General features: G+C 29.9%; 1 protein-coding gene across 2 annotated transcripts in view; it reads left to right on the top strand.

Annotated features, from left to right (window-relative positions):
• dnc (phosphodiesterase dunce) overlaps window positions 1-26,515 on the top strand; it is a 343,784-nt gene that overhangs the window by 200,607 nt on the left and 116,662 nt on the right. For both annotated transcript variants that reach the window (XM_075379582.1, XM_075379583.1), the window contains one exon: window positions 1,201-1,313. In XM_075379582.1, the coding sequence (XP_075235697.1) occupies window positions 1,201-1,313 (113 nt within the window). The remainder of the gene's footprint in view (window positions 1-1,200; window positions 1,314-26,515) is intronic.

Consider the following 26,515-nt stretch of genomic DNA (forward strand, 5'->3'; position numbering starts at 1 on the left):
CACATATTTGCTTATCTTCGTCGTTAACATTGTGGAATCCAACGTGCGTATTCTTTCCAGATATTAATTTGATTTCTGATGCAGCTATCCGCACTGTAATTCGACAATCATTTCGTTAATTGTGTTTAATCCTGTCAGCCTTTTCTTCTGTTGTCGATGTTTTCGGACGGCGAGAGTGCGGTACATTCTCTTCAATACCTTGACCATCTTTGAAAAAATTTACTTCATTTATAGATTCCTATAAATTCCTCGCTGTACTGTTTGCCAACGATTCCTCGCTGTACTGTCTTTCTTCACAAATTTTTTATGGTTTCCCATTTTATCGTCTCACACTCGGATGCACTTCTTTTATCACTCATGCATGTAAACAAATAGCATATAACGGCTGGGTGCTTTATGAATGGAATAGGTCTGTATTTGTTTCCGCCTATAAGACAGTGGTACCAAGTTCACTTTTTTTTTTCTTTTATTTGGTGCCAAATTCAGATTATAATTTAAATTTGAACACTATCCGTACATCTGTGATTTGAAAAGTATTACCTATTAAATTAATATATAATAAACAATTAATTAAGTACAAGATTGGTTTTACAATATCAAGTGAGGCTTCAGGGCGACAGTTAAATGATTGATTATTCAATCTGTCCAGCTATCAGAAAGATTCTATTTTAACATTATTATTTGTTGGTAGGTCATATATTAAAACGTTACGTTTATTTCATTTAAAAATGGAAGAAAATGAGATCTGTACGTGAAAACAAACGTTAAATATATAATATAAATAACTGGTGTTGATGGATGGATGTTCGACGAGTAATAAATTTGTTTGAATTCCATGAATTGTAAATGCAGAATTGTATCAAAAATGTGAAAAAAAAATCATCGATTTGCTTGTTTTTTTCGTACGAAAGAGTATTTTTATGGTTGGATAATTTGATTTATCAGATGGATATTGAAGCCTTTACTCGTACGTTGAAATATGATATGTAATTATTCTACCTTATGAAAAATGTTACTAGGATTCAAACTCGTAATAATTTGGATGAAAAGCGGAGATGTTACCACTACGTGATAAAGGTTAAATGACCAAGTTATCATAGAAACACTGTTACATTATTTATTATACTTTTTTCTAGTATTTTAATATTTTAATCAATTATTATTATTTTTTTTTATTTATTTATTTTTTTTTTTGTGTAGATGAGGCATACATGAAGTTATCAATTGAGACTGTGGAGGAATTGGATTGGTGTTTAGATCAGTTAGAAACAATACAGACCCATCGTTCTGTTTCGGATATGGCATCTTTGAAGGTAAGATATTTTTAGGTATATTTCATAATAACGTAGAATTTAGGCTAAATTAGGTACATTTATACCTTCAAGTTACGTCACTATGTGTTAATAATACTGATTACGTGTAATGGAATGTATTTCCCATAAAAATAGTTTTAAAACTGAAATAACTTTTTCTAAACACGTACTTTTTTAAAACAAAAATTAGATTATAACACTGACACAATTTTAAAAAAGTTACTTAAATGATACAACAATTTCAAGAATTTTTAATGACTAGGAATATATTACTTAAGTTCTAGATTCAAGAAGTAAATTAAACGTTTTTATTTACCAATTCTATTAAGTTGGTATATTATAAAATTTTCCGCCCACAGTTATTTCTTTCTAATATATTCATGATTAATATTATCATTCAAGAAACCAATGAAATTAATCTTGTTGAAAATTAATTAAAATAGTTATGCAAATGGTACCTCAATTTATTATTTTTTAATTAATAAAAAGTTTCTAAAATATATAATTTATTGTTTTTTTTGTTTTTTTATATTATGCAAGTGTACTTTCTGTACCTCAATAAACTCTCCCCATAAGAATGCTAATTTGAAACTAAACAGGGATATTTTACTCAAATATAACGTTACCAGTAAAAAGGAAAATCTGCTTTACTCCCCGTCTAGGTAAAAAAAGACGTTTTTTTAAGTAAAAACTAACTTAACTAACACACTAATTAAGATAAATTCGCTAAGTTTTCCTACAGTATTTTTTTTTTTAGTTCTTTTATTAAAATAATAATAATATTTGGATATCCCAATTTATACCGTTACTTAGGAGAAGCTAGTTTAGGAATGATTACTAATTTCAAGTTTGTGATACAAGACTAGAATACATTCGTACTGTTCGTCAAAGTTTAGAAAACTCAGTTGGCGCGTAGGATTGAGATGGATTGTTGAACTGGAGGTTGCCTTCTTGCTATGTGTGACTTCCTGGGAGAGTACATTATCCCTTCCATTGTACTATTAACATTGCAAATACTGTTTCACAACCCTAGAAAGAACTGCTGCGCATCTATCTGTAAACTTTCTATATTTTGAAGAATGGTAATATTCCAAAAAGATAATATTTTTATTGTTTTTTTGTTTTTTTTTATAAACTAACTTCAATAAAAACGTAGATTCCGCTTTTATTCTGAAACCTGAAACTCAACCGAGATTTTTCATTCATTCCAAACACTTTTATAAATGTTTTAACTGCTTTCATTTAAATTTATTTTGTTATTCTTAGTTTTTATCATCAGTTCTTTTAACATTATATAACATTTTGGGTTGTGATACGATTGATTCACGAAGAATGTAACAAACTTTGACAACATCTTCTACTGGTGAAAATTCGTTAAACAGTAATTCATATAATAAATTACTGTTTTAATAAAAAGCATCATTTTACAATGAATTTATAATTTATAAAAAGAAAGTTCATATAAATATAAGTTTGAAAACGCTTCGTTAGCGAGTGTCGGCTAGTGAATGATTTAGCCGTTATTTCTGTGCCTTCGATAAAATTACGCATGACTCTAATATTTGGGATCTAAACAAAGATGTAAATTTAGTGGTTGGTTTTAAATGAAATCTGACTTGAAAAATTGTAAAAAACTAAATCGCAAAACCGTATATTTAGTAGTTTTCGGAAAATATGGGGTAAAACACGAAACATTTGGTCGAAAAACACACTGTTTTATATTTGGCGTAAAATACTTTGTTGAATGGGTCATAAGCATAAATGTTTTTAAACAACACTTGTAGAGAATTTGATTTTGAGTGAAGTTGTATAAATAAAGTCTACAGTCTAAATTCAAACGTAAGAATTCTGAAGTTTATTAAAAACAAAACATATAAAAATATTACAAATTTTAACTAAATATTAAAGGAAACAAAATTTAAATATGACAAAACAAAAGATCTTTTTTTATAATTATTAAAAAAAAAAAGAAAACTCAAATAAAACAATTTATTACACATCTTTAAAGCTAATATTTAATTGTATGTGTATGTATTTTTTTTATTTTTCTAACATATTTAATTCTTATACTTTGGTACAGAAATGAGGGCGAAATCTTTCGCCAGCCGACAGTCGCTAATGAAGTGTTTCAGAACCTAGTATGTTTATTTGAATTTTCTTTATATTCTTTATATTCACCAACAGAACATCTCCTGAAAGTTTGTTACATTCTTCGTAAACCATTTCGTACAATTGTGTTCTATCTTGTTTCATCACTATATTTTGAGAATACAGTAACCAACCTGTTGATGACTAATATAATTGTACTTCATGATAATTTGTTACCGAAGAATGTGGTTTAGAAATAAAAAAATAAGAGTTTGTAGACCGATGTAATCAAGATGTTTATAATAGATTTGGCATTGATTTAAGTAATCTGGTAAAAGTGAAAAATAAATTTTTAATTTTAAGTAGTAAACTGATCGCTAAGAATGAAACTTTTACTAGTTCCTTTTGGAAGGAGGTAGTACAAAAATAAACTAAAAATTTATTTATCAAAAACTATTTTACATATACGCGTTTAGGTATAAAAACCCGGTTGATTTTTAAAATTTAAAAACACGCGTATTCTACACTTATTTACTACACTTGAAAATAAGGTTAAATTTAAAGAGTGTTTACAAATATTTAAATTTAAATCAAAGATTGGAATTAGTTTGTTAAACAATCATAATTACATTCTGAGAAAATAAATAAACATATATAATGTAATTTTATAGTTTATTTCTTAATAATAATAATTATTTAAGATATAATTAAAAATTAAAATTTAATTTAACCTGGGAATTTAATAACTAAAACATATAAGAAAGTATTTTAATATAATTTATCTGGTATCTTTCTTTATATTATAATTTTAGAAGGGAAAGTGTCAGATTAACTTTCTAAAGAAACTTATTTATATATTTTTAAATTAATTAAAGCTTTTTATTTAACAATATAATAATAATATTGATTCAGTTATAATTAATTTTTACCAAGTTGAATACGATATAAGTTAAAATAGTCACGAACTCTTTTTAATTATTATAGATTTTTCTAAAGGATTAAAAAGAAGGATTAAATAATTTTTAGAATTAAGTTCGTTATGAATAATAATATTTTAAGATTTAGTCATAAATTAATATTTAAAAATGTGCTACCTCTACAGATGGCTTTACCCGGTTCGTATCTAATCTTCAAAAAAGGACTATGCGTCTGCATCAGACTTTCTTAATGAAATTTGAGTTTAAAATCTTGTAACAATAATCTTACTTTATTAGTGTCGGATTTATTTACACCTACTTCAAGATCATGTGTTCTGATAAGCAGAAAATATATTATATTGGAATATAGAAGAAACGGGTTTTGTTTTATATGTTTATGCTTATGAACCGATTCAATACGATATATATATATATATATATATATATATATATATATATATATAGGGTGTCCCACGAAGAAACGGAGAAACATTCAGAACTTATTCTACTACTGAAAATATTGAAAACGCTTCATATAAACATAGGTCTGGAATCGCTTTGTTTTCGAGTTACGGCTAGGGAAGTATTTCGCCCGGATTTCAGCTTTTATAATAAAAAGAAGCCCTACTGTAATTTTTAGGACACATATTAAGGTGTAGAGTTGGTGGTTTATTATGTAACTTGAACTGAGAAATAGGATAAAACAAGTCGTAGAACTTTAAATAGGGTTATTTTTAAGACATTCTATGTAAAACACAAAAATTCGGTGTCAATAAACAAGTTTTTTTTTAGGTTTTTAGTACAATAGCATTGTTAAAAAACCATCAGCTTTACTCCTTAATTTGGGTCAAAAATATTACAGTAGGGATTCTTTTTATTAGAACAGCTAAAATCTGGGCGAAATTTTTGTCTAGTCGTAATTCGAAAACAAATTGTTTCCAGCAACTTTCCCAACCAAACACTAGCCGTATTCACAAAAAAAGTCGCCGAAACCCATTGTTTCTTAAGGATAAATGCGATCAGTATGATTTTAACGCCTCGAGAACATCGTCTCATCGATTTTGAGGATCATAACGTTTATCCCTATTTTACCTTAACTATGCTGTTCAATATAATCTATACATACTTTTTTAATGAAACTATTCTAGTTGTCTGTTGTATTCGGATACGTCCGATTCATGATTACACCGAGCAATCTCTGTATTTCGAATTTCCAACATATAGAAAACGTATATCTGTCACGAACCTGAGGTTGGAATTTTTCAGTTACGTATCGACACACATAATTGCCTTTCACCGACAAGTACGTTTGTTGCTATACTATACAATATCGTGAGTTTCATAAAGATTCATTGTACGTCCGTTGTGAAATGTCTTGGTTTCAAGTAGAAATCCACGCAGTTGCAGGAACTCAATGGCATGTCCTCGTTAGTTGGCAAATTCCAAGCATTTATTTTAAACATCGATAGCGGAATTAAACTTTTTTTTTGTATAACTACATCCCTGGACCGGATCTATAGTTAAGCGGACGAATGGCAGCTCAATAGAGGGCTGTCCTTCTCCCCCATGCCTTCCACCAGAGCTTCAGTCTGTCCCCCATTCTCTATAATCCTTTTCTTTCCTCTTTAGGATGTCTGCAATCAGCTTCTCCATGTTTAGCCGTTGCCTTAAATTCTTTAACATGTGCGGGACAGCGATTTCAAGTGTCTGTCATCCATTTGAGATTACAATTTAACTTGACCCCATCCCATCGAGGACTTTTAAAGAAGATATGATAGGGGTGCCCTGCAGCTCGCAATGTATGCAATTCTGGAACATCCTTCTGCCAAATCGGTAGAGAGTTATTCCCCAAATTCGCCGTGACAGGAGAGGAACTGTATGACATGATATTCAACCTCTCCATGAGCCCTCCACACCCGCGACTCCAACCTGGGTGTGAGTCTGCGCGCCCAGGCGCCATTCCTCACCGTGTCCTGTGCCTCCTGCCATTCTTGAGTTAATAGTGCCGTTGCATCTCCTTTGGTCATTCTCTGATATAGCAAAATTAAACTGATTTCGCGATGGACGCTCAGAACAAACACTAGGTAATTGGATGTAATAAATAAGATGCAGATACCGAGTTGAATCTTGTTTTATCCTTTTCGTTCAAGGAATTTAATCAAACAGCATTCCTGTACTAATAAAAAGAAATAAAATGGGTATATAGGAAATTACTCAAGTATTGTTTTTTCTTTAATAAAAATGTTCAGTTAATTTTGCTTTAAGTTTATTTGGTGTTTAATTATAAATTTATGAAATTATGTTACGAATAAATAAATATTTTTAAAATATGTAGTGTAAAAATACGTGTGTTATGTAATCTTTAGTAGTTTTTTAACATTACTTTGAGCGCTATCATCCTAAAAACATAATATTACAATCCAGTTTTCCTCTCATTTAAGCTTATATCTAAATATATTAACATAGTAGAGAAAAAGCTGGCAAGAATACATTGCATGCTTTCCCGGCTATTAAAAATAGAAATTAGAGTTAGTGCCAAAAAAAAAAAAAAACAGTTATATATATTTTCGTGAGGTGAGGAATAAATTTTAAAAACGTTTTTTTTTTAAATATGCATAATTAGGTTAAGCTTCATAAATTTACTTCAGTAAAGTTTTCTCTAAACCTAACACAGCCTTCAATTAAGATTAAAATAAGAAAAAAATTTTTCAAAAAATCTCTTCTACATTTTACGTTTGGGATTTTTATTTTAAAAATTTGTAGGAAGAAAATTTCTTGATATAAAAAAAAAAAATTAAAAATCATTTAATAGAAAATCAAATCAAATTTCTTGATAGCTCTATATATGAAGTATAAACTTTGAAAAAATGTTGAAAAATATTTAGACCGATGGGAGATAAAAGAAATGGACAAAAAAATATGTTTCAATTTTAAAAGGTGGGAGTGGATTTTTTTTAAAAAACCTTTTTTTATTGTTTGTACGTGCATTGTAGGTATCAAATTTGTTTTAATTAAGTTTTCTCTAAAACGCCTGTGAAGATATCAAAAATAGATTTTTCGCGAAATTCTTCTTACTTTCTTGACAAATTTAAAAAAAAAATTAATATGATCAATGTCCCATATATAGAAATATTTGAACCAAATTTGAAGAAAATTGGTTTTTGCCAATCCTGATCTGAGATTGATAAAACCAGTGCGACATTTATATGTGCATACATACGTACATATATATGTTTTTTATCTAATATTTTTATATTTCCAACTTACCTTATATTTTTTAGTTTAGTTTTTATTTTATATGTGTTTAATTTCATTTTTCTGGTAGTTTCCAAAACAGGATTTTCTAAGAAATATACAGTATTTCCATAGATTTTTATTTTTTATTTTTTTATTTGCTTTTCACACGACTACCCAAAAAGGAGTGTAGTGTACTTAGGGTGTATGAATATATTTTTGTTCCACCGTAGCAGTGCAACAGCTGTACCGATTTAGATTTATGACCCCGCGTTGGATCCTTACGTTACCGGGAGTGTCATAGGCTATGACACTCCCTCGTAAATATGTATATATACGAGGTCTGTTCAGAAAATAACCGAACGTATTTCATTACATGCCATATATAGATATTTAGTAACGTGTGGTTGCTATTGTGTTCCGCATAACCTCCTTTGTAACCACATGTTCTTGGATTGTTGGTACCTTATTTAGTTTACGTATTATTGTTATTTGAGTGCAACGTGTTTAAGTATTAGCAGCGATTTTTTGATGATTGAACTTTTGTCTCGATGTCGTAACTGCAAACCCAGCTTTCGTCGCCTATTATGATCCTTTGCATAAATGTTTCATCGTCATTGGCTTGTTCAAGAAGTTACCGACAAACGTCAACTCGATGTTTTTTCTGCTGTTCAGTCAAACGAGGAACAAATTTTGCTGCAACTCGATGCATGTTCAATCTTTCAGTCAAAATGTCATCGTATGATCCAATTGAGATTCTAACCTCTTCTGCAAGTTCTCTGACAGTCAATCGGCGAATGCACGCACCAGATCGTTGATTTTCTGATCGTGGGTGTTATCAGTTGAAGTCGAAGGCCTTCCTGGTCGAGGGTCATCTTCAATTAACTGACATCCGCTTTTAAATCTTGAAAACCATTTGTAACATTGCATACGAGCCAGAGCATTATCTCCGTAAGTTTGTTTCAAAAATTGAAATGTTTCTGTGAAAGTTTTCTTCAGTTTCACGCTTTATCGTTGTTCTCGAAAAAATTGCATTACAAAAATCTCTACTAACACTTAAACACGTTGCTCTCAAATAAAAATAACACAAAAACTAGACGACATATAAACAATCCAAGAAAATGTGATTACAGGGAGGTTATGCGGAATACAATGCTGCAAACCGAACTTCATTAAATACCTTCGTTGGTGCGTAATTAAAAATGTTATTTTTGATAATATATTATTTCGGTTATTTTCTGAATAGACCTCGTATGTTTAAATAAATTTTAAAAAAATTAAAAAAAAAATTATACTATATACAAAATAACCCACACGCTCTTTATTTAATATATTAAATATTATGTTATATTAGTAATTAATCTGTGTTAAAGAGTAATGTTTTTTTTTTTTGGCAGTCGTGTTATTTCATTTTTAATATTAATCTGTTATAAAATGATTAATACTTGTATTATTAAATTTCTTAGCTTTAACTAAAATAATTTTATACTTTCTAATTTAGTACCACTTTTTATTATTATTACGAGTATTATTATTATGAGTTTAAGTATATTAATTTCTTTTTTTGAAACGGCATACTAAGAATCACGTCATTGTTATTTCTTTGTTTCTTTTTTCTTGTTTTCCATATTTCTTCTATTTTCTTCCATTTTTCTTCTTCTGTCCATTGTCTTCCGGTGTTTTTTCTTCTTTTATCTACTAGATCCTTTGCATTATAAATTAATTTTCAAAACTTCTAATTACCAAACAGTTCAATTTTATCGTTAAGTTTAGAAGTTCCTCTTACATCTGTACGTACGTATGTATCTCGCATAACTGGAAAACGATTAGCCGTAGATAGCAGAAATTTTGGATTTAGGACTGCTGTAATATTTAATTGTTTACCTCCCCTTATGACTTCAGTTGACTAGATCAAAGTGTCCAAGAAAGCCCAAAATCAAAAAACGTTGGATTTTGTACTTTTTCTTAACTGCAGTAATAAGCCTTCATTGAGAGCTTTTCAATGATATATCATAGGTGGTACTTATTTTCATCGGTTCAAGAGTTATAGCCAAATATAATTTTAATTAATGAAATATTTGGATCTTACAAGGGGAAAGCAAATCGGTTCGAATCCGACTTCATATCGTATGTTTTTTTTTAATTTAAATATATTGATTTATTAATAATTATTAACCTCTGATTGCAAAAAAAGTGTTAAAATAAATAATAATTCAGTAATAACAATAAAAAAATCAGAAGTTATCAATGAAGTAAATTTTATATACTTTTAAAAATGTGTATATGTAATTTAATTGGCGTACAAGGAAGTCATGTGATGTCCACATCAGATCGTTTTACTATAGTGCAATGTAATAATCTGTATTATTAAAACAATTCATATTTGTAAAATAAATAATCTTATTTTGTTGGAAATAGATTATTATTATGTATTTTCGGGTAGCGGTTAGGAACTGACCATTGCCTTTAACTCTTGGACGAGATCAGTGGGCAATAGAATTTTGATTGCTTCAAAAATATATATATTCCTGTTTATCAATGAATAAAATATGTTATTTTAAATCTTTAGTTTATAAACTGTCTGTTTTATTGTGTTCGTATATGTGTATCTTTGAAAACATTCAAAGACGCACACATACGAACACAATAAAACAGACTCGAAGCATCATGAAGAAGAGTGAATACTTAAAAAAAAAAACAAAAAATATGCACCGTTCTACACAAGAAAACAAACGTTTTGTTTTATTTTATTTTGTATAATATTTTCTGTATAATTATTTTGTGCAAGAAATATACAAAACATAAATTAAATGAGAAAACTAAAAGAAATATAATTTTTTTCTTAGTATTAAAATATACTTTCTGTTTATAAGAAAATTAAATTATTGTAACCGTTTTTTTATGAAATAATTAAAAATAACAAGTAGACCATGCAAACAAGCATCAGGTTTAAAACTCAGGTTCAAATTGAGGTAAACGTAACCTCAATTTGAGGTTATGTTTTTTATCTTTCTGTTGATGACTTCAAATTGAACGTAACATTTTTTTTAAGAGGTGGAGGAGCCCCATTAACGGGCGCCGAAGCAGTGTCGAACTCGCTAACAGATTCCGCAAGATAGTGAAAAAGGTGTATATAATCCTGCGCACTACCGACTAAAACTCTACCCCTGGCGACCCGCCCCTCCTGGGAATAGCAGGTAAAACATTACTTCCGAAGGGGAGATAAGCGCGCACACCCACTTTCAAGGCACATACGCACACAAAAACAAATCCACACATAACTAAAAAAACGAGCTAAAAATAACACCTAACATTTGAACAAACAAACCAACACGTATACACCATCCGCGCACAGACACACGCACACGAATAACTTTCGCAACACTCATACTTACCATACGCATACTTACATGCCATCAAGCTCGGAAGTGGGAGAAACCCCCGGTACCCCGTCCGGTGGAGTGACCGCTGCTTCATTCCATCCAGCTAAATTGAGCGTAACTAATAACGTCTCAACCAACCTTTCAAATTTTAATATGTATAACTTCAGATACATTAATAGAGCATACCTAATTTTCGATGAAATAGATCTAGTAATTTTGGAAATTTTCGAGCCACAAAATTTTATACAGGAATGTTATTTTTGAAATTTTCAAGTAACAAAATTGTATACGTGAATAGTATTTTCGTAATCCTCATGCCTCAAAACGTAAAGAAAATACATTTTCATTCCCCAATCAATCCATGTAACCGGAAAAAATACAATATTTTCTGTTGTCGACCTTAAATTGAGCGTAACTAAAGAACGATTCTACCGTCTTTCAAATTTCCATATGCATAACTTCAGATACACTACTACAGCATATCTAAATATTAATGCAATTGATCTAGTTGTTTTATATATGTAAGAAAACGTAAAGAAAATTCAATTTCAGCCTCAATCCCAGCATGCGATCGAAAGTAATATCGTATTTTTTTTCGAAATGTGGCAAAAAATAACTTGATTGCAGTTGTTATTTGTTCGGTAACATAAATAGAAAAGATAAATTCTTAACAAAAAAAAGAAAAAAAAGGAAATTAAATTGGAGATAAAATGCAACAGACGAATCTTTGTCATTATATATAGCTTTTTCAATCACAATAGATGTAATTCTTAGAAAATGTATTTTGATTCATTTGTTTGTTTTTCTTCAATTATTTTATTGATTAAATTTTTTTTGTTTATGGTCATTTTTTGATTTATATAATCCTTAATATCTAGGGTTTATATAATGTTAGAATGAAAGAAAAAACAGTTGAAACGAGTTTGCCTAAATTTCCGAGTATTTTTACAGATTTTATAATTTAACGTTTTCCAATAATAACAAGGTTAGAAGTTTTTTTTTATTGTGTTACTGATGATTATTCTTGGTTTTTGTCCACTAATAGGTTTTTGTTTTTGAAAGACATAATTTCTTTTTTTCTATATAAAAATATAATTCTTCATTGACCCAATAAAAAAAAAAAAAAAAATAGCAAAAAATGTCTGCCAGTTTTTTGTTGCATACGCTTAAAGGGTTGCTTTTCAAACACACAAAGGAATTTTGCAGTCTCGTTATCTATTTACTGATGAGAAAGAACATTGGATGAAAGAAATCCTTTTAACTCAGTAGGATATAATTTTAAGTTTTTTTTTGACGAATTAATTCTCCACGGAGGCTTACAAAGAAGCTTGTGCGTAGTAATATGAAAATGTAAATTTGTGACGTATGAAAAATTCGATGCCTAATCGGAATTTTATTGAACCTGGGACCTCCGTATGAAAGGCTGAGATGATACAACTCCGCTACAGAGATTGGCATTTGTTATACAATGTTATCGATGAAATGATAGCAGTAACAGTTTTTAAGTTTAATAGTTATTCTTATGTTATCCTTAATTTTTTATAATTATGGGAAAATTTCTCTTTTTAATATTTCTTATTTCAGCGTAAACTATCAATAATTGTAATTATTCGCTGTAAACTAAATATCTTAAACTTGAGTACATTTTGAAAAAGCTCACCTTTGAAAAACTTTTTTTCTTCCAAAGGAATTTTCATCATAGTTAACAGCATCTTCTACAGGAAGGTTTTCAGTAGTGTAGCTGTTAATAACACCCGTCTTAAAAAAAGGTTGAGAAACTCTTTAGTTTATAGTCGAATAATTTTAGAACATTCAATGCATATTAGTTTTCTCGTCTGATTTTTTTGTTGCCAAATTTAGGGTGTTTGTACATTTCAAAAGTTCTATTTTTTTTTTTAAATTGTTGTTTTAGATTAAACAAAATCTTTATATTGTGACAATGATCAATGTTTCTATGAGATATTTTATTTTAAAAGTTTCATTTTGTTTTTGAATGCAAATATATTACCATAACCGCATATTTATTTCCATAATATTCATTATGTTTCCTTATGTATGTGTGAATGTACGTCCTGTCTGTCCGATGTAGTATATAGTTCGGTAATCAGGCTACAGTTTATTTTCAAAAACAACAATATTTTCAAGAACATATACAAACGAACGGAACATAATTTGACAAACACATTAATATAGGCATATACAAATTTAGCTTCATTAATTGTAAGGAATATTAATCGTATGTATAAATACGTTTTTTATTTTGTTACAGTTATAAATTTTTATATTTTATCCATAAATTAACAAAATTATACAAATTTATATACATATAAAAAACAGAAAAATAAAAGAGTAAGACTTTTGTGACGAGTCCCATTACTGAACATACGTCTCAACACCAATATTCCATGAAACCAATAAATTCCTGAAATTTCCTTCAAATCATCCTCCCACCGTTTATTTTCTCTACCTCTTTTCCTTTTCCCATAGAAATATTCCCAAAACTTAACTTGTTTTTGTCCATCTCCTACATTCAAATCTTGCCTGGTGGCCTTCCTTCCCACTTCCACTTCAATTTCTTAATTACTTTAATCACATCTTCCACTCTAGTGTTTTTTTTTTTACAATTAATTCTGTCTTTTTTTCACACCAAGCATGTGTCTCTTCGTTGATCGTCTGATAACTCTCAAAATTCCTATCGATTTCTTCGGCAAAGTCCAAGTTTGTGAACCGTACGTGGGATAAGGTGTTAAGCAACAGTCTAATAATTTACTTTTCTGTATACTGTTCATCTGCTTTTTTTCATAATGAATTTAAGGAACCAATATTTTTTCCAAGTAGCGTTTTTGGGCGTTTTCTTGTTCTGTCCTCAAAGCTCACCAGTTGCCCTAAATAGAATATTTCGTTTGCTCAATATAGTTTCTTTTCTAGTAGTTTTAATTCTTTTTTGACTTCATTTGTCAGAATAGTAGTCTTTTTTTTTAAGTAATTAATAAACCCCCTACTCGGCCTTGATTTTCTAATTCATTCAACTTTTCTGGAAATAAAGCAAATTGACTGGACGTATATTTATTCACGTACACAAGGTATACGTAGGATATACTAGAGGCATAAGATACAACAAAATTGCATTAAACCAGTAGCTATATTAATATTAGTCTAGTCTAACTTAATGACAGTCTCATTCCAAAAATAAAACAAAAAGATTATAAAAACGTTAACTTAAACATGAAAATTTTAGAAATAGAATATAAAACCCACGATCTAAAAACACTTAAATAACGTGAAATTACCAATTTGACAAAGAATTCTTATAATTAACGATCAAATAAATACTGTATTGATAAAATACATTTTTTCCATTAAATACTTGATCAAAATCGATAATTTATCGGTTATTAGTTTCCTAACCTTTATTATTAATAATAGCGGTGTTGGAAATTCTACTGAAGAAAGTACTTGTAATTAGCTACAAAAGGTCCTTTGAAAACCAGTTTATCGTAATTTTAAAGTTTTTAAGCTAAAAAAAAAGAATGAGTAAAATTTTCATTAATTCCATCCTCTTTGAAATATAATAAACCCTCTTTTCATAACCAGTTTATTCTGTAATATTTAATACATCATTTAAACTCTTGATTTATTTTGTGACCTAATTATTAAACAAAGTTTTCTCTTCTTGGTAACAGATAAAAACAGTTACTGACAATTATTAATTTTTAAAACAATATTATCTAGTTTGATTAAAATAATTATAAAATGAGAAGTTAATTCATATTTAAAAGTATAGTCTTGATACAATGAACACTTTTAATTTTAATATTAAATTTTATTTTAATCCTCTTGAAGAATATGTAAGATAATTATAAAAGTATAATAATGTTATATTCCATATTTAAAAGTTATAAAAAGGAGAAATTTATTCTATTTCAGTGCCCTGAATAAGTCTAAAATCATATTTAATTAATTATTCGGTTCTAAAGTTAAAGTTCAGAAACTGTGTAAAAAAATATCGTACGATGAATAATAACGTAATGTGAACTTGAACTCAAGTTATTTAGAAGTGTTTCCTATCAGCATTTACTCACAACTTCTGATTGTTCTATGTACCTCTCTGTTTCTCTCCCATTCTCTTTCTTTCTATGTGATATTTTACTCTCTTAGATCATTCCATAAAGGTAATGTAATATCAGAGATTAGTTGTAAAATGTATGTACATTATTATGTATATGTATGTATGTATGCAAGTATAAAATTCTTTTGTAAGATTTTTGCTTTTAGTAAGTTAAAATATTAAGGTAATGTGTCCCGCAAAAAAGATCACGTTAATACATTATAAATTTATATCATTATAATGACTTATGATGAATATAAATCATTTTAGGATCAAAAGGCAGAAATCAGTGGTTTTTTCATTAAGAGTAAGGATGTTTATTATATAGGCATCTCAGTATAACCGGCATTTTTATTAAAAAAATAAATTACTTTTTTCAAAAATATCTAATATTTTTATTGTATTATAAACTAATATATAGAAGAATAAAATTGGAATAATACATCACCCAATTGACCGCCATGGCTTCGTTGACATATGTCCAATTTTTTATAAAATTTTCAAGTACATTCACATGTCTGTAAATCAATTTCTTCAATACCTCGACAAATTACGTTGTTCAACTTTAGGAATATCTGTGAATTACTGGAACACACTTTACTCTTCAAATAACCCCACAAAAGTAATCGCATGACATTAGATCGCAAGATGTTAGCCTTGCTGACCAGCTCTGATGTCCAAAATAGAGATTACACTGCATGGAAATTTAGTCTGCAATAATTGGATGGTTTCACGTACTTTATGATAGATTGCATCGTCCTGTTGGTACCATATATTTTCTATGTTGATATCTTCCAATTCTGCCAAAAATAAATTCCCGAGCATCATACAATAACGAATAACATTCGCCGTAACAGTAACACTAGCATCGTTGTTGGATAAATAGATCCCAATTACTCCCCCAGCCCAAATTTTGCATCATACCGTCACATTTTGTGGTTGCATGAAATGCGTGTAAACCACCCATGGGTTTTCAGTACCCCGAATTGAACAAGTTTGTTTATTCACGAAGCCATTAAAATGGAAATTGAGTCTTGTCACTAAAGATTATTATGTTCCATTAAAACTCATCATCTGTTTTCTTAAGTTCCAACACCTGATTTACGAAGTATCTTTGATGATCTCTAGGAAGCAGATTTTGCGTCATTTGAATTCTGTGTACATGAAAGAAAAGTCTTTTGTCAAAATTCATTGTATTGTAGCCGTTAAATGTTTAATTCTTGTGCCCGTTGGCTTATTGATATTTTACGATTAATTATCACACTTTTTCTCATTGCAGCGATGTTTTGTACAGACCAAAAGGTATGTTTATCATCTTTGAAGGAATACGTATGCTCAAATTTTTGAATCAACTCCTCGAACAGTTTGACCGAGGTGGGGCATTGTGTTTACCGAAATGAATACGTAATTTTCTCATGTTTCCGCCAAACATTAGCCATTTTTGTAATGGGTTTTTAAAATAAACGTTGGTCTAACGTGTAACGTGGCATTTCTGATATTCTCTAAGAAAGGTATAAAATATAGCAGCTTAGAATTTTGCAGTTCAAAATTGGCGCGTAATTTATATTACCGGTGCTTCCTTATTTGAGATACCTTTTACAACAAATCAGACTATATATTTGTAATAAACTAATTACCAAACCGGAATTAAAGAAAGTAAAATCATATTTATTGGAATTTCAATTTTTTTTTAATTTTTATCTCTCATAGTACAGCATTGTTAGGAGTTACTAGATCAATTATATATATATAATAACTTGAAGTCTCCCTGTCTGCATCATATCGTAACTGCTTACAGCAGTGTTTCCCACCCTGTGGGGCGCGCCCCCCTAGGGGAGCGTGATAACACTAAATGGGGGACGCGAGGATATCGAAAAGAAAACATTATTAAAAAGATTAATTAATTTACTGAAAGTACAAAACAAAATACATTCTGACATAATAAATAATAAAATACACATTTACTCTGATATAATACACTTATAAATAGGATTTTATCAGTACTGCACAATGTATTTAATAATTAACTTATCAGTACTAAATTAAAAACAATTTTAATAATTATTAATGACTCCCTTGAGCCTGTCCTGCAAAGCAAAGGTTTTCGAAGGAAGGTTTGATATTAGAAATAGACACTCTTGAGTTGTTTTTTTATATTTAGCTGAGATCTACGAGGGTTATTTTTTTTCGAGGTCCGAGTTCGGTCACGAAATTAAAACTACAGTGAAAATAAAAAAATCTTTTATTTGTAACAAGTACTTACATAGTTACGCTATTTCTCTACATAGTCGCCACTTCGATTTAGACATTTGTCGTAGCTTGGTACCAACTTTCCAATACCCTCGTCATAGAACGGAGCCGCCTGTGTTTTCAGCCATGTTTCTACGCTGGTCTGCAGCTCTTGGTGGAATTCATGGAACATGGCACGAACATTACTGCAGCCTCATACTGCGTGACTCTTCAACATCTACGAAGGGCAATTCAGAATAAGCGGAGAGGAATGTTGTCATCAGGCATTGTCTTTCTCCATGCAATGCTCGGCCGCACATTCCAGCGTTTTCGTTGGGAAGTGTTTGATCACCCACTATACAGCCCGGACTTGGCTCTATCCGATTTTCACTTCTTTGCTCACATGAAACGCTGGCTAGGAGGACAACATTTTTAACGTACTCACTATGAAGCGATTCCAAATGTCGTTTAGGTTTATTAGGTTTCATGTTATCTACTGCCAAAATATTTGAGCAAATGACACGCAGGGTTCTTTCTTCTTTATTTACTTCAGTACTGGTAAACCCAAAATTTAAGTATCCTTGAGAATATTTTCTTGATTTTATTTTGGGAACCACGCTCGTCTGTGCACTTGCTGATCCTTTACTATCGTCTAATGCTTGCTTAGGCCTACTTAAAAATTTATCCATGATTCTGTATAAATCTACTGCCTTGAATATTTAATACCGTGAATTGTAATTAACACGCCAATTATAGCATGCACATTCACGATAGATTCTAAGGATAGTGATAGAAGGATCGACTCGACTGAGACTGACTGGAATTAAACGAGGTGCAGCATTAGACACGTCTGCGTAGACGTTACAGAATATTCGAGACAAATCGGAACGTCTTGCGAAACCACGAGAATATCTGATATGGTGAACATAGAGATGCATTGATTCTGGTTTTCTCAATGCAGCGAATCGGTGTTGCCAAATATCAATAAATTTACGTATTCTTGGTAATTTGTAAGGTTTGTAATTAAGGTTGTAGTGTAGCTTTAGCGTCAAAATACTCAAAATACATTATTATTGTAAACATTTTTATTGAGAGAGAGCGCGATGAAAATCATGATTAAAAATTGGATCGCAAATACTGAAAGGTTGAGAAACGCAGGCTTACAGGACATAACAACATTACATGTCATGAAACACGCTTTATGATTTAATTAAACCCTGAATAAAGTTGGCTACTTTTTTAATTAATCAACAGTTATTTGAATGATTTGATGTCTTTCTATTCTGGGCCATTTTTTTAACCTCTACTTCCTACACCATTGCTTATTTATTTTATACACTCTCTATTTCTATCATCTATAGCTACTTACTTTTAAAACCAAATTTACTAGTCATGTATACCTTAGTATATAGCTCACCATCTTAGCTATTCTTTTAACAAGATCCTACAAAAAGATTTTAATCTACAGTTTTTTTTTTTTTAATTCTTTGTTCGTCATTCAGTTTTTGAAGTGAAGCTTCGGGATGGGGAGTCAGCTGAGAAAAAACGAGCTTCACAAAAAATCGTCACGTGCTAGCCGAGACCCCCACTATGCCTACCACGTGTTATATATAGATATTTTACACATGTGTTCAGTAGGCGCTCTCAATTTCTCTCTCTCTCTTTCTCACTTTTACACAAAGATTATGCGTATACACGTGAAATAAATATTTTTTATAATATCTGTATTTCATTGTTAGTTTATGTTTCTTATTAATAAAAGTTATAAAATGCATCGTTTGTGTATATTGCCTATATATTATTTTGCACCATTAGTAATTTGTATAATATTGCGTAAGAAGCTTCGCTTCCGTCGATTGTCCACGCTCCGACGCACTCATTTTTATTATTTGATCTTAAATCATATTTTACATCCCTTTTTAAATATCTCTCTTCTTTGGTCTGGTTATCTTTTGTTCATGTTTCCTGTGTTCACGTTTTCCAATTATCACTGTTACAAGTTTCAGTGTTTTAAGTAGCTACATTCCATAAAAGAGTCAACTTATTATTTTTTTTATTATTTATTTATTTCTTAAACCGAAATCTGTGTCTGAAACCAGTAAATTTAATTTCTGGATAAAAGATTTACTGGATCGTCTTTTGATGTCTTCTTTATCTCAGCCTTAGTAGTTTTATTGTATAAATCAAAAATTTTTGCATATTTTAACATATTTGCATAAATTTTGCAAATTTTATACTTTCTTACCTTAACATTTAACTTAATTTTCCTTTCTGAATTACATATATTTTATTCTTTTTAACTTCTCATTCAATTTCTATTTTACTATGAATAATCACCAATTAATAGTAGTTTATTAAAAGATAATCTTACTTTTTTAGACCCTTTTTTATTCAGTGTCAACTCAAATCACAGATCTTGAGTTTTTGTTTTTGGTTGTTTAGCTCGTACTATAGTCTTTCAAGAATATATTATACTTACCTTGAACCCATTCCTCTTCACAATCCGGAGATCTCCGGTTCAAATCCCAGTCAGGCATGGCATTTTTCATACGAAAATTTAATTTCATATTTCTACGCACAGGCTTCGAGTTTCTGTAGTGAAGTTCATCAAGCAAAACAAAACAAAATTCTGTATTCCCATACTCAATTGTTGGTCTTACATGATTGGTCCATACTGAAGATGCCAGGATCTGTAGACTCCACATTTTTGATGTGATATACCTATGAACTAATCCAGTGATTGCACGGTAACCTTAGTGATCTTCAAATATTATCAAGTAAACTAAACGATCTTCTATGATAAAAATTAAATTACTTTTTCCTTCAAATACTCTGCAGGATGATTTACGAAAATGTAACAAACTTTCAGGACATGTTCTACTGATGAAAATGAAAAAGAAAGTTTATATAAACAATGAATTTTATATGTGTTAGTATACAGTTTTCGCGCGGCCGTGTGGATTTCCTTGACTCTATAAGTAATTATAGAGTCAAGTTTTTTTTTGTATGAATTAAAAATTCCACTTCGTGTAAATGTGGGTAAACTTCATCGGTAAACAAAATAGAATTCATTTTATTAGCTATCCACTTTATTTTGTTCAGAATCCAGTGATAAATATTTAAACGCACAGGAAGAGCTGTAAGAAGTAAATTTTGTACCTTACGCAGGTTAAAAGAATGTAATTTTTCTTTGTGATGTATTCACCATACCTTACTTTGTGTTAAACCAGTCGATAAGAAATTCTTCTTGCTACGTAATGTGCTGAGTTTTCTATTTCCTCGACATGATGTTGGGAACAGAATAAAATTATCTACTAGTTTTTAAAAATGTTTATGTGTTTATTGCTCATTTTACGCCAAACATAAAATATTATGTTTTTTGACTCCAATCTTTTGTCTTTTACCCCAGATTTCTCGAAAACTACAAAAAATAAAATTCTGGGAACAATTTTTTTTTTTATGTTTTCAGGTCAGATTTCGTATAAAATCACTAAATTTACCCCTTAATTTGGGTCCCAAGAATTACAGTTTCGCTTAATTTTATCGAATGCTCAGAAATCATAGCGAGATCTTTCGTCAGCCGACACTCGCAAACGAAGTGTTTCTGAATGTATGTTTTATATGAAGTTTCTTCCTTTTTTTCACCAGTAAAACATTTTTGAAGGTTTTTTTACCCCAATCTTCCCCATTCTTCGTGAATGAATCGTGTATAAATTAAAAAGCAGTAGTATTAGTTTAGGTCCCTGCGTCACTCCTTTCTGAACTGTAAGTGACCACTGTTTATTTTCTCTTATTGATTATTTCTCATTTCATTTTAATATATATATTTTTTTTTATTGTATTAAGGTAATTTTAATGATTGCATTTAGTTTTTTAAAAGTCTGTTAAAACTAGTCAAATTTTTTGATATATGGTAAATTGCATTTTTTTTAATTTGCTCTATTAAAACGCATTTTTATTTTATTCCTGAGAAAAATAATTATTTTAAAATAATGATTTTTCTTGGTTTATTTGCAATTATTTTGTTTTATTTTTATTATAATGGAGTAGTCTAGTTTGTATTATTTTATTTATTAAATTTAAAACATGATGTCATTTTTTTCTTTTTTGTTAATCACATATTCTTGAATAAATTTGAATAGGGTAAAGAATGTTGAAGAAAGAATTTAATTAAGCTGTCCATTGTTAAAAACTTTTTTCGTTTTAATTATACTAGTAATGTATAATGGTTAAATATTTTATCGAATAATCAAAATAAACTAATAATAGAATAAGATGAATCAATTAAAGTTTTATTAAAATGTAGGTATGCGCGCGTGTGTGTGTTTTGTGCTGGTGCAAAAAACCAAATAAAAGATTTAAATTTTCATATAAATAATATTTTTATTTTTAAATTATATTATTTATCTAAATATAAATTTATGAATTTTAATAAAATTGGAGTATTTTAATAATTTTATTTTTAATTTTTTCTGCATTAAAACAAATATTTTTTTATACACTAATAGTCAGACAAATATAAATCGGACTTTTATTTTTAATATTTATTTGTACAGAATAAAAATACAATACATATATATGCCTTTTCTGCGTTCTATCCCTGATGTTCAACGCATTTTTCCCAACATGTGGATCCCTTTTTTATAAAACGTTTGAGGACGTGTCACGAGCCAGTTGTGCATGAACTCCTGTACTTCATTGTCGCACTGGAATTGATGTTCTCTCTGTGCCTCTTTTAATTGCGCAAACATGAAGAAATAGCAGGGAAATAAACGTGAACGAGATATTTCGTAAGGTTTCCTAGTAAATTTCGTTTGCTTTATCCGAATGGTAGCGGCTGTGTTTTCATGAAGGGAATCACATCTAAGGTCGTATGACTGCGTATTTTATTCTTGAAGCCTTTTTTCATCTAGACCAAGAGCTGGTAGTAGTATGAAACATTCATAGTGCAACTTTCCTGGAAAAAATTGACGAGAAAATCGTCTTTCTGTTTCCAAAAGACGGTTATAAGGCCTTCCAGGTCACTGACGCATTTTCGTTTTTACGGGACAATGCTCTCCACTTCGACGTCAAATTCGACTCGTGAGTGTCGTGATGTACACATATCTCATCATGAGAAACTATTTGGTGTAAAACATTACTTTCGTTTCCTTGAAATCAATTTAGGAGGCTTAAGTAAATTTTCTCTAGGCCTGTTTCTGATTTTGGGTTAAAAATCTTGAAACCCAAATCGAATAGACTGCGATAATGGAATGGGAATTTCCATGATTAATAAAGTTGCCATCTGTCACACTTGTACTTGAATTCCTATTATGACTCATTTTCTACATCTTTACACCCTCTTTTAAATTTTATTCAGTCATACAGTCGAATACGGTTGAGAAATACTGGTGACAAACTGCGCACGTAGTTTAGTCAAAATTTCGAAGGGTTTGACGCCCTCATTGTGAGAAACTTCATGATTTTGTAACTGACGATGGAAATTCTTGCTTTGACATGACGCTACTAATCAAAGAGACGTGAATGACGAAACGGCTGGAGGGTTCATCCAATTTCCATACCTCCTATTATCATTATCCCTCCACGCAAGCCCCCTTATGCTCGTACATGGCCGTGAAGACAAAAATAGTCCGGTTAATATATTACTGATCTCCCCCCACCCATATTAACATTTTCATTTAGTTTGTCAGATACTTATTTACATTTTAAGTATATCTAACAATTTTCTGTATTGCGATAATTTAATTAAATTTTTCTTTTACAAGTAAATATTGTAGTAAAATTATTTAACGGTTCGAATCCCAGGGTTTTTTACGCTATAAAAAGAATCGCATGAATGATACGTGTAATAAGTTAATTGAAATAATCTTGTACAAATCTGTTTATTTAACTTTATTGGTACAATTTTTATTAGTCGAAAGGAACGAAATCATTTTTTTTTCAAAATATTAATTTAAATATTTTATTCTTTTATCTTCTCTTTTGTAATTACAGGGCTGCGCCGAACCAAATTATTATCACATTTCTTTTCTTTGTTTGGAAATTATAAATCAGAAAATACAAAAATTCTGTATTTTAGTTATATAAATTATTAGTACAAAAGTTTTTTTTTTATTACTGTTAATATTTATTATTATTAATACAATGTATCAGCAGTTCTGAAACTTTTGAAGAATATTTTAAAGAATGAACTCCTTTAGTTACGAAACCCTTTTATACGTACTGGATATCATTCCTAAACCCTAACTAATAACGAAATAAAATTTTTGGTAGAGTTACATGAATTTTGGCCAAAGAATGTTCATCGATGTCCAGAAAAGCACTTTTATTTTTATTTGCATTTTCTGCCATACATTTTTGTAAAACTGAATTTTCTGCTACGGTAAAAGTAAAAAAAATAAATTTCCTTATAAATTGAATCTTAACTCAAATTTGCGGTTAAAATTAACGTCAACTGAACCATGTATCTCTTCTTTTGTTTTTACGTACAGCACTATCCTTATCACTGAAGTTTTAGTCTTCAAGAATATTGTTATCAGAAATAGAGATCTCTAAGGTTCAAGTCCTTGTAAAGGCAGTTGCTTTTATATGAATTTGAATGCTAGACTGTGGATACCGGTGTTCTTTGGTGGTTGGATTTCAATTAACTATACATACCAGGAACGGTCGGTTTGAGTCTGTTTAAGGCTACACATTTACACTACTTATACGCCAGACTGTGAAGAGATGCCTTGGCATCTCTGTAGAGTACGGTTGACATCATTTCACTGAGGTGTTACTCTGTAATCTGGTATACATAAATAAATGATATAATTAAAAGCGTAATGCAAAATTTATTTGTAAAGCAAATAAATGTTTTTGTAAAATAAATTATTAAGAAATGTCTAATAAATAAAAAAATTATGATTAAACATTTTTTTTTTTATAAAATAAAAAAATACTTTCAAAAAATAATTTTATTTTTTATAGCTTTTACCCTTTTTCCTTGCTATCGTAATGGTATATTACATATTTAATAGTTCAGTGGTCTATGCTACTGATCTCTAATTCACATGAGTGATACGTGAAAGAAAAAGTCTGAGAACTACTGTTACAGTCTATACGAGTACACCGTTGTTTATTTTAGAACCGTTTGTATACAGTGAGTATATAAACGGCATTACCTCTAGTAGTGGGAACGTGAGTGTACTGCACGCAATGCGCACCCTCTTAACTTATTCGCTACTGTTTGAGGAGCCAATTATAAAACGTTTCATGATGTCACTTTTTTTTATAATAGAATATAATTAAGAATAAATAAGAATTACGTTTTTTTATGTTCCTGAAGCTAAGCTTACTAATTTCTTGAAAACCTTTAGTCAATTTGTGTGTGTGTATGTGTGTGTTTGTTTGTGTGTGTCTGGTTATTTTTTTTATTTATAATAATAATAAAACACAGAACTACCCAGTATAACAAACAAAAAAAAAACTATTCATATAATGAACATTATTTGGAAATGTATTTCTACTGGGAATTGCAATATAAATTTTTAAACATATAATGTGTACTGTCACATTATTGCATTCTACAACGGTTTATTTTAAAGTACATTCTTCATTAAAAATAATGCATTTTATATTATCTAGATTAAGAAAATAATATGAATATAAGGAATGGAAAGGTGTTTGAAAGAAGTAGAATTTGATAAGGAGTAATAAAGGGGAATATAAGTTATGTAGAAGGATAAATTTTATACAAAGAACGGTGAAAGACCAAAAAATAAAAAAAAGCATTAGCATATTGATTGATTTTATTGAACATCGAGAATGAAGAATGACGTATAGGATTCAAACAAAGGAACGTTAGGCTAAAAAAATAACATAAGCAACCGTAGGAATAAACAAAAAAAGACAAACAAACAAAATTTTTTTGGAGAACCTTACAACAATCTACCTTATATCACGTTGACCTTATTCATATTACAGCTTTAGGATGACTAGGCTCTTAAGAAATCTTCATAAGCTAAATATCTATTTATTTCCTCTAGTAACAATATATATATATATATATGTTCACACCCTATTACAGTAATGGTAAATTCAGTTTTGTATTGTATAAAAAAATACCTTGCCTGATGGGGAGTTGAACCCAAAAACTTTCAGTTTAGATATATTCCATCATGAAGATGGATATGAGAGAAATGTATAATTCACCATGCAAGAAACGTTCTATATCTTCTTCTTTAAAATATTCTGTAGGTACTTTAATAAAAGGAATAACCATAAAAGAGATGTGAACTAAAAATATCAGGCTTTGAAGTTATAAATAGAATTTATTTATACTTACAATTGTCGAATTTAAAACCTATCAAGGTTGAAGTTATAAATAAGTTTAAAGTTTAAAATCCTTAAGGGATCAAAAAGTTATTTATTCCAGTAAGAAGAAAATTCTAGTTTTGTAGTTTTTCTGAGGAAAAAGAAGTTTTTCCTTAGAAAAGGTTTTCTAAGAAAAAATGAACGTATTTTTACATCCTAGGGGTTAAAAAGTATTATTTTTTGCTACACTAGACGGTCAGAGCTCAATTCGCTTGTCCTTACCGTCTAGCCGGAGGGCTTCCGCCCCCTAGACCGCCACTGTGTTCATTATACTCCCTAAAATATGTGTTCAATTTGTAAAAACTACAGTATATTTAATTTCTTCACAGCAACAATTGGTCAGCACAGGATTCAAAACTTTGAGTAACCTGAAATATGCGGATTTCAGAATAGTCGGCCACCATCTTAAAAACAGTAGATATGGGTAAAAGAGTATTTTGCACGGTTTTTAAGCGTTATCCAGCAAATACTACGAGGAGGTGATCGTACTTCGTTTCTCTTCTTTTTTTTTATATTTTTAACTTTTTTTGTGTTTTTGTGGAACATTTTGTGAATAACATAATCTAAAAAATGGACTTGTATACAAAGTTTACGGCTTTTGTCTCTAAAGTGCATATGTACAGATTGTTTCCACAGGAGATTCTAGAGCAAACCAAATACAGTTGACCGTGCCAGAAGCATTGACTCTCCAAGTGGAGAGGAGGCACTTCAAACGTGTGCCCTCGTGACTTAATTATTGCCATCGAAAAAGCAAATTTTAGTCTAAACTACGCTTGAAGGTAAAGGGTAAATTTAAAGGAATGTTCACCGCACACGGTCTAACCTTTAAAGCTACTTTTATCTATAACCGAAAGAAATACTGTAATAGCAGACTTTTGTTTCGTAGAA

Source organism: Lycorma delicatula, chromosome 12 (genome assembly GCF_047948215.1).
Source record: "Lycorma delicatula isolate Av1 chromosome 12, ASM4794821v1, whole genome shotgun sequence".
NCBI lineage: Eukaryota > Metazoa > Arthropoda > Insecta > Hemiptera > Fulgoridae > Lycorma > Lycorma delicatula.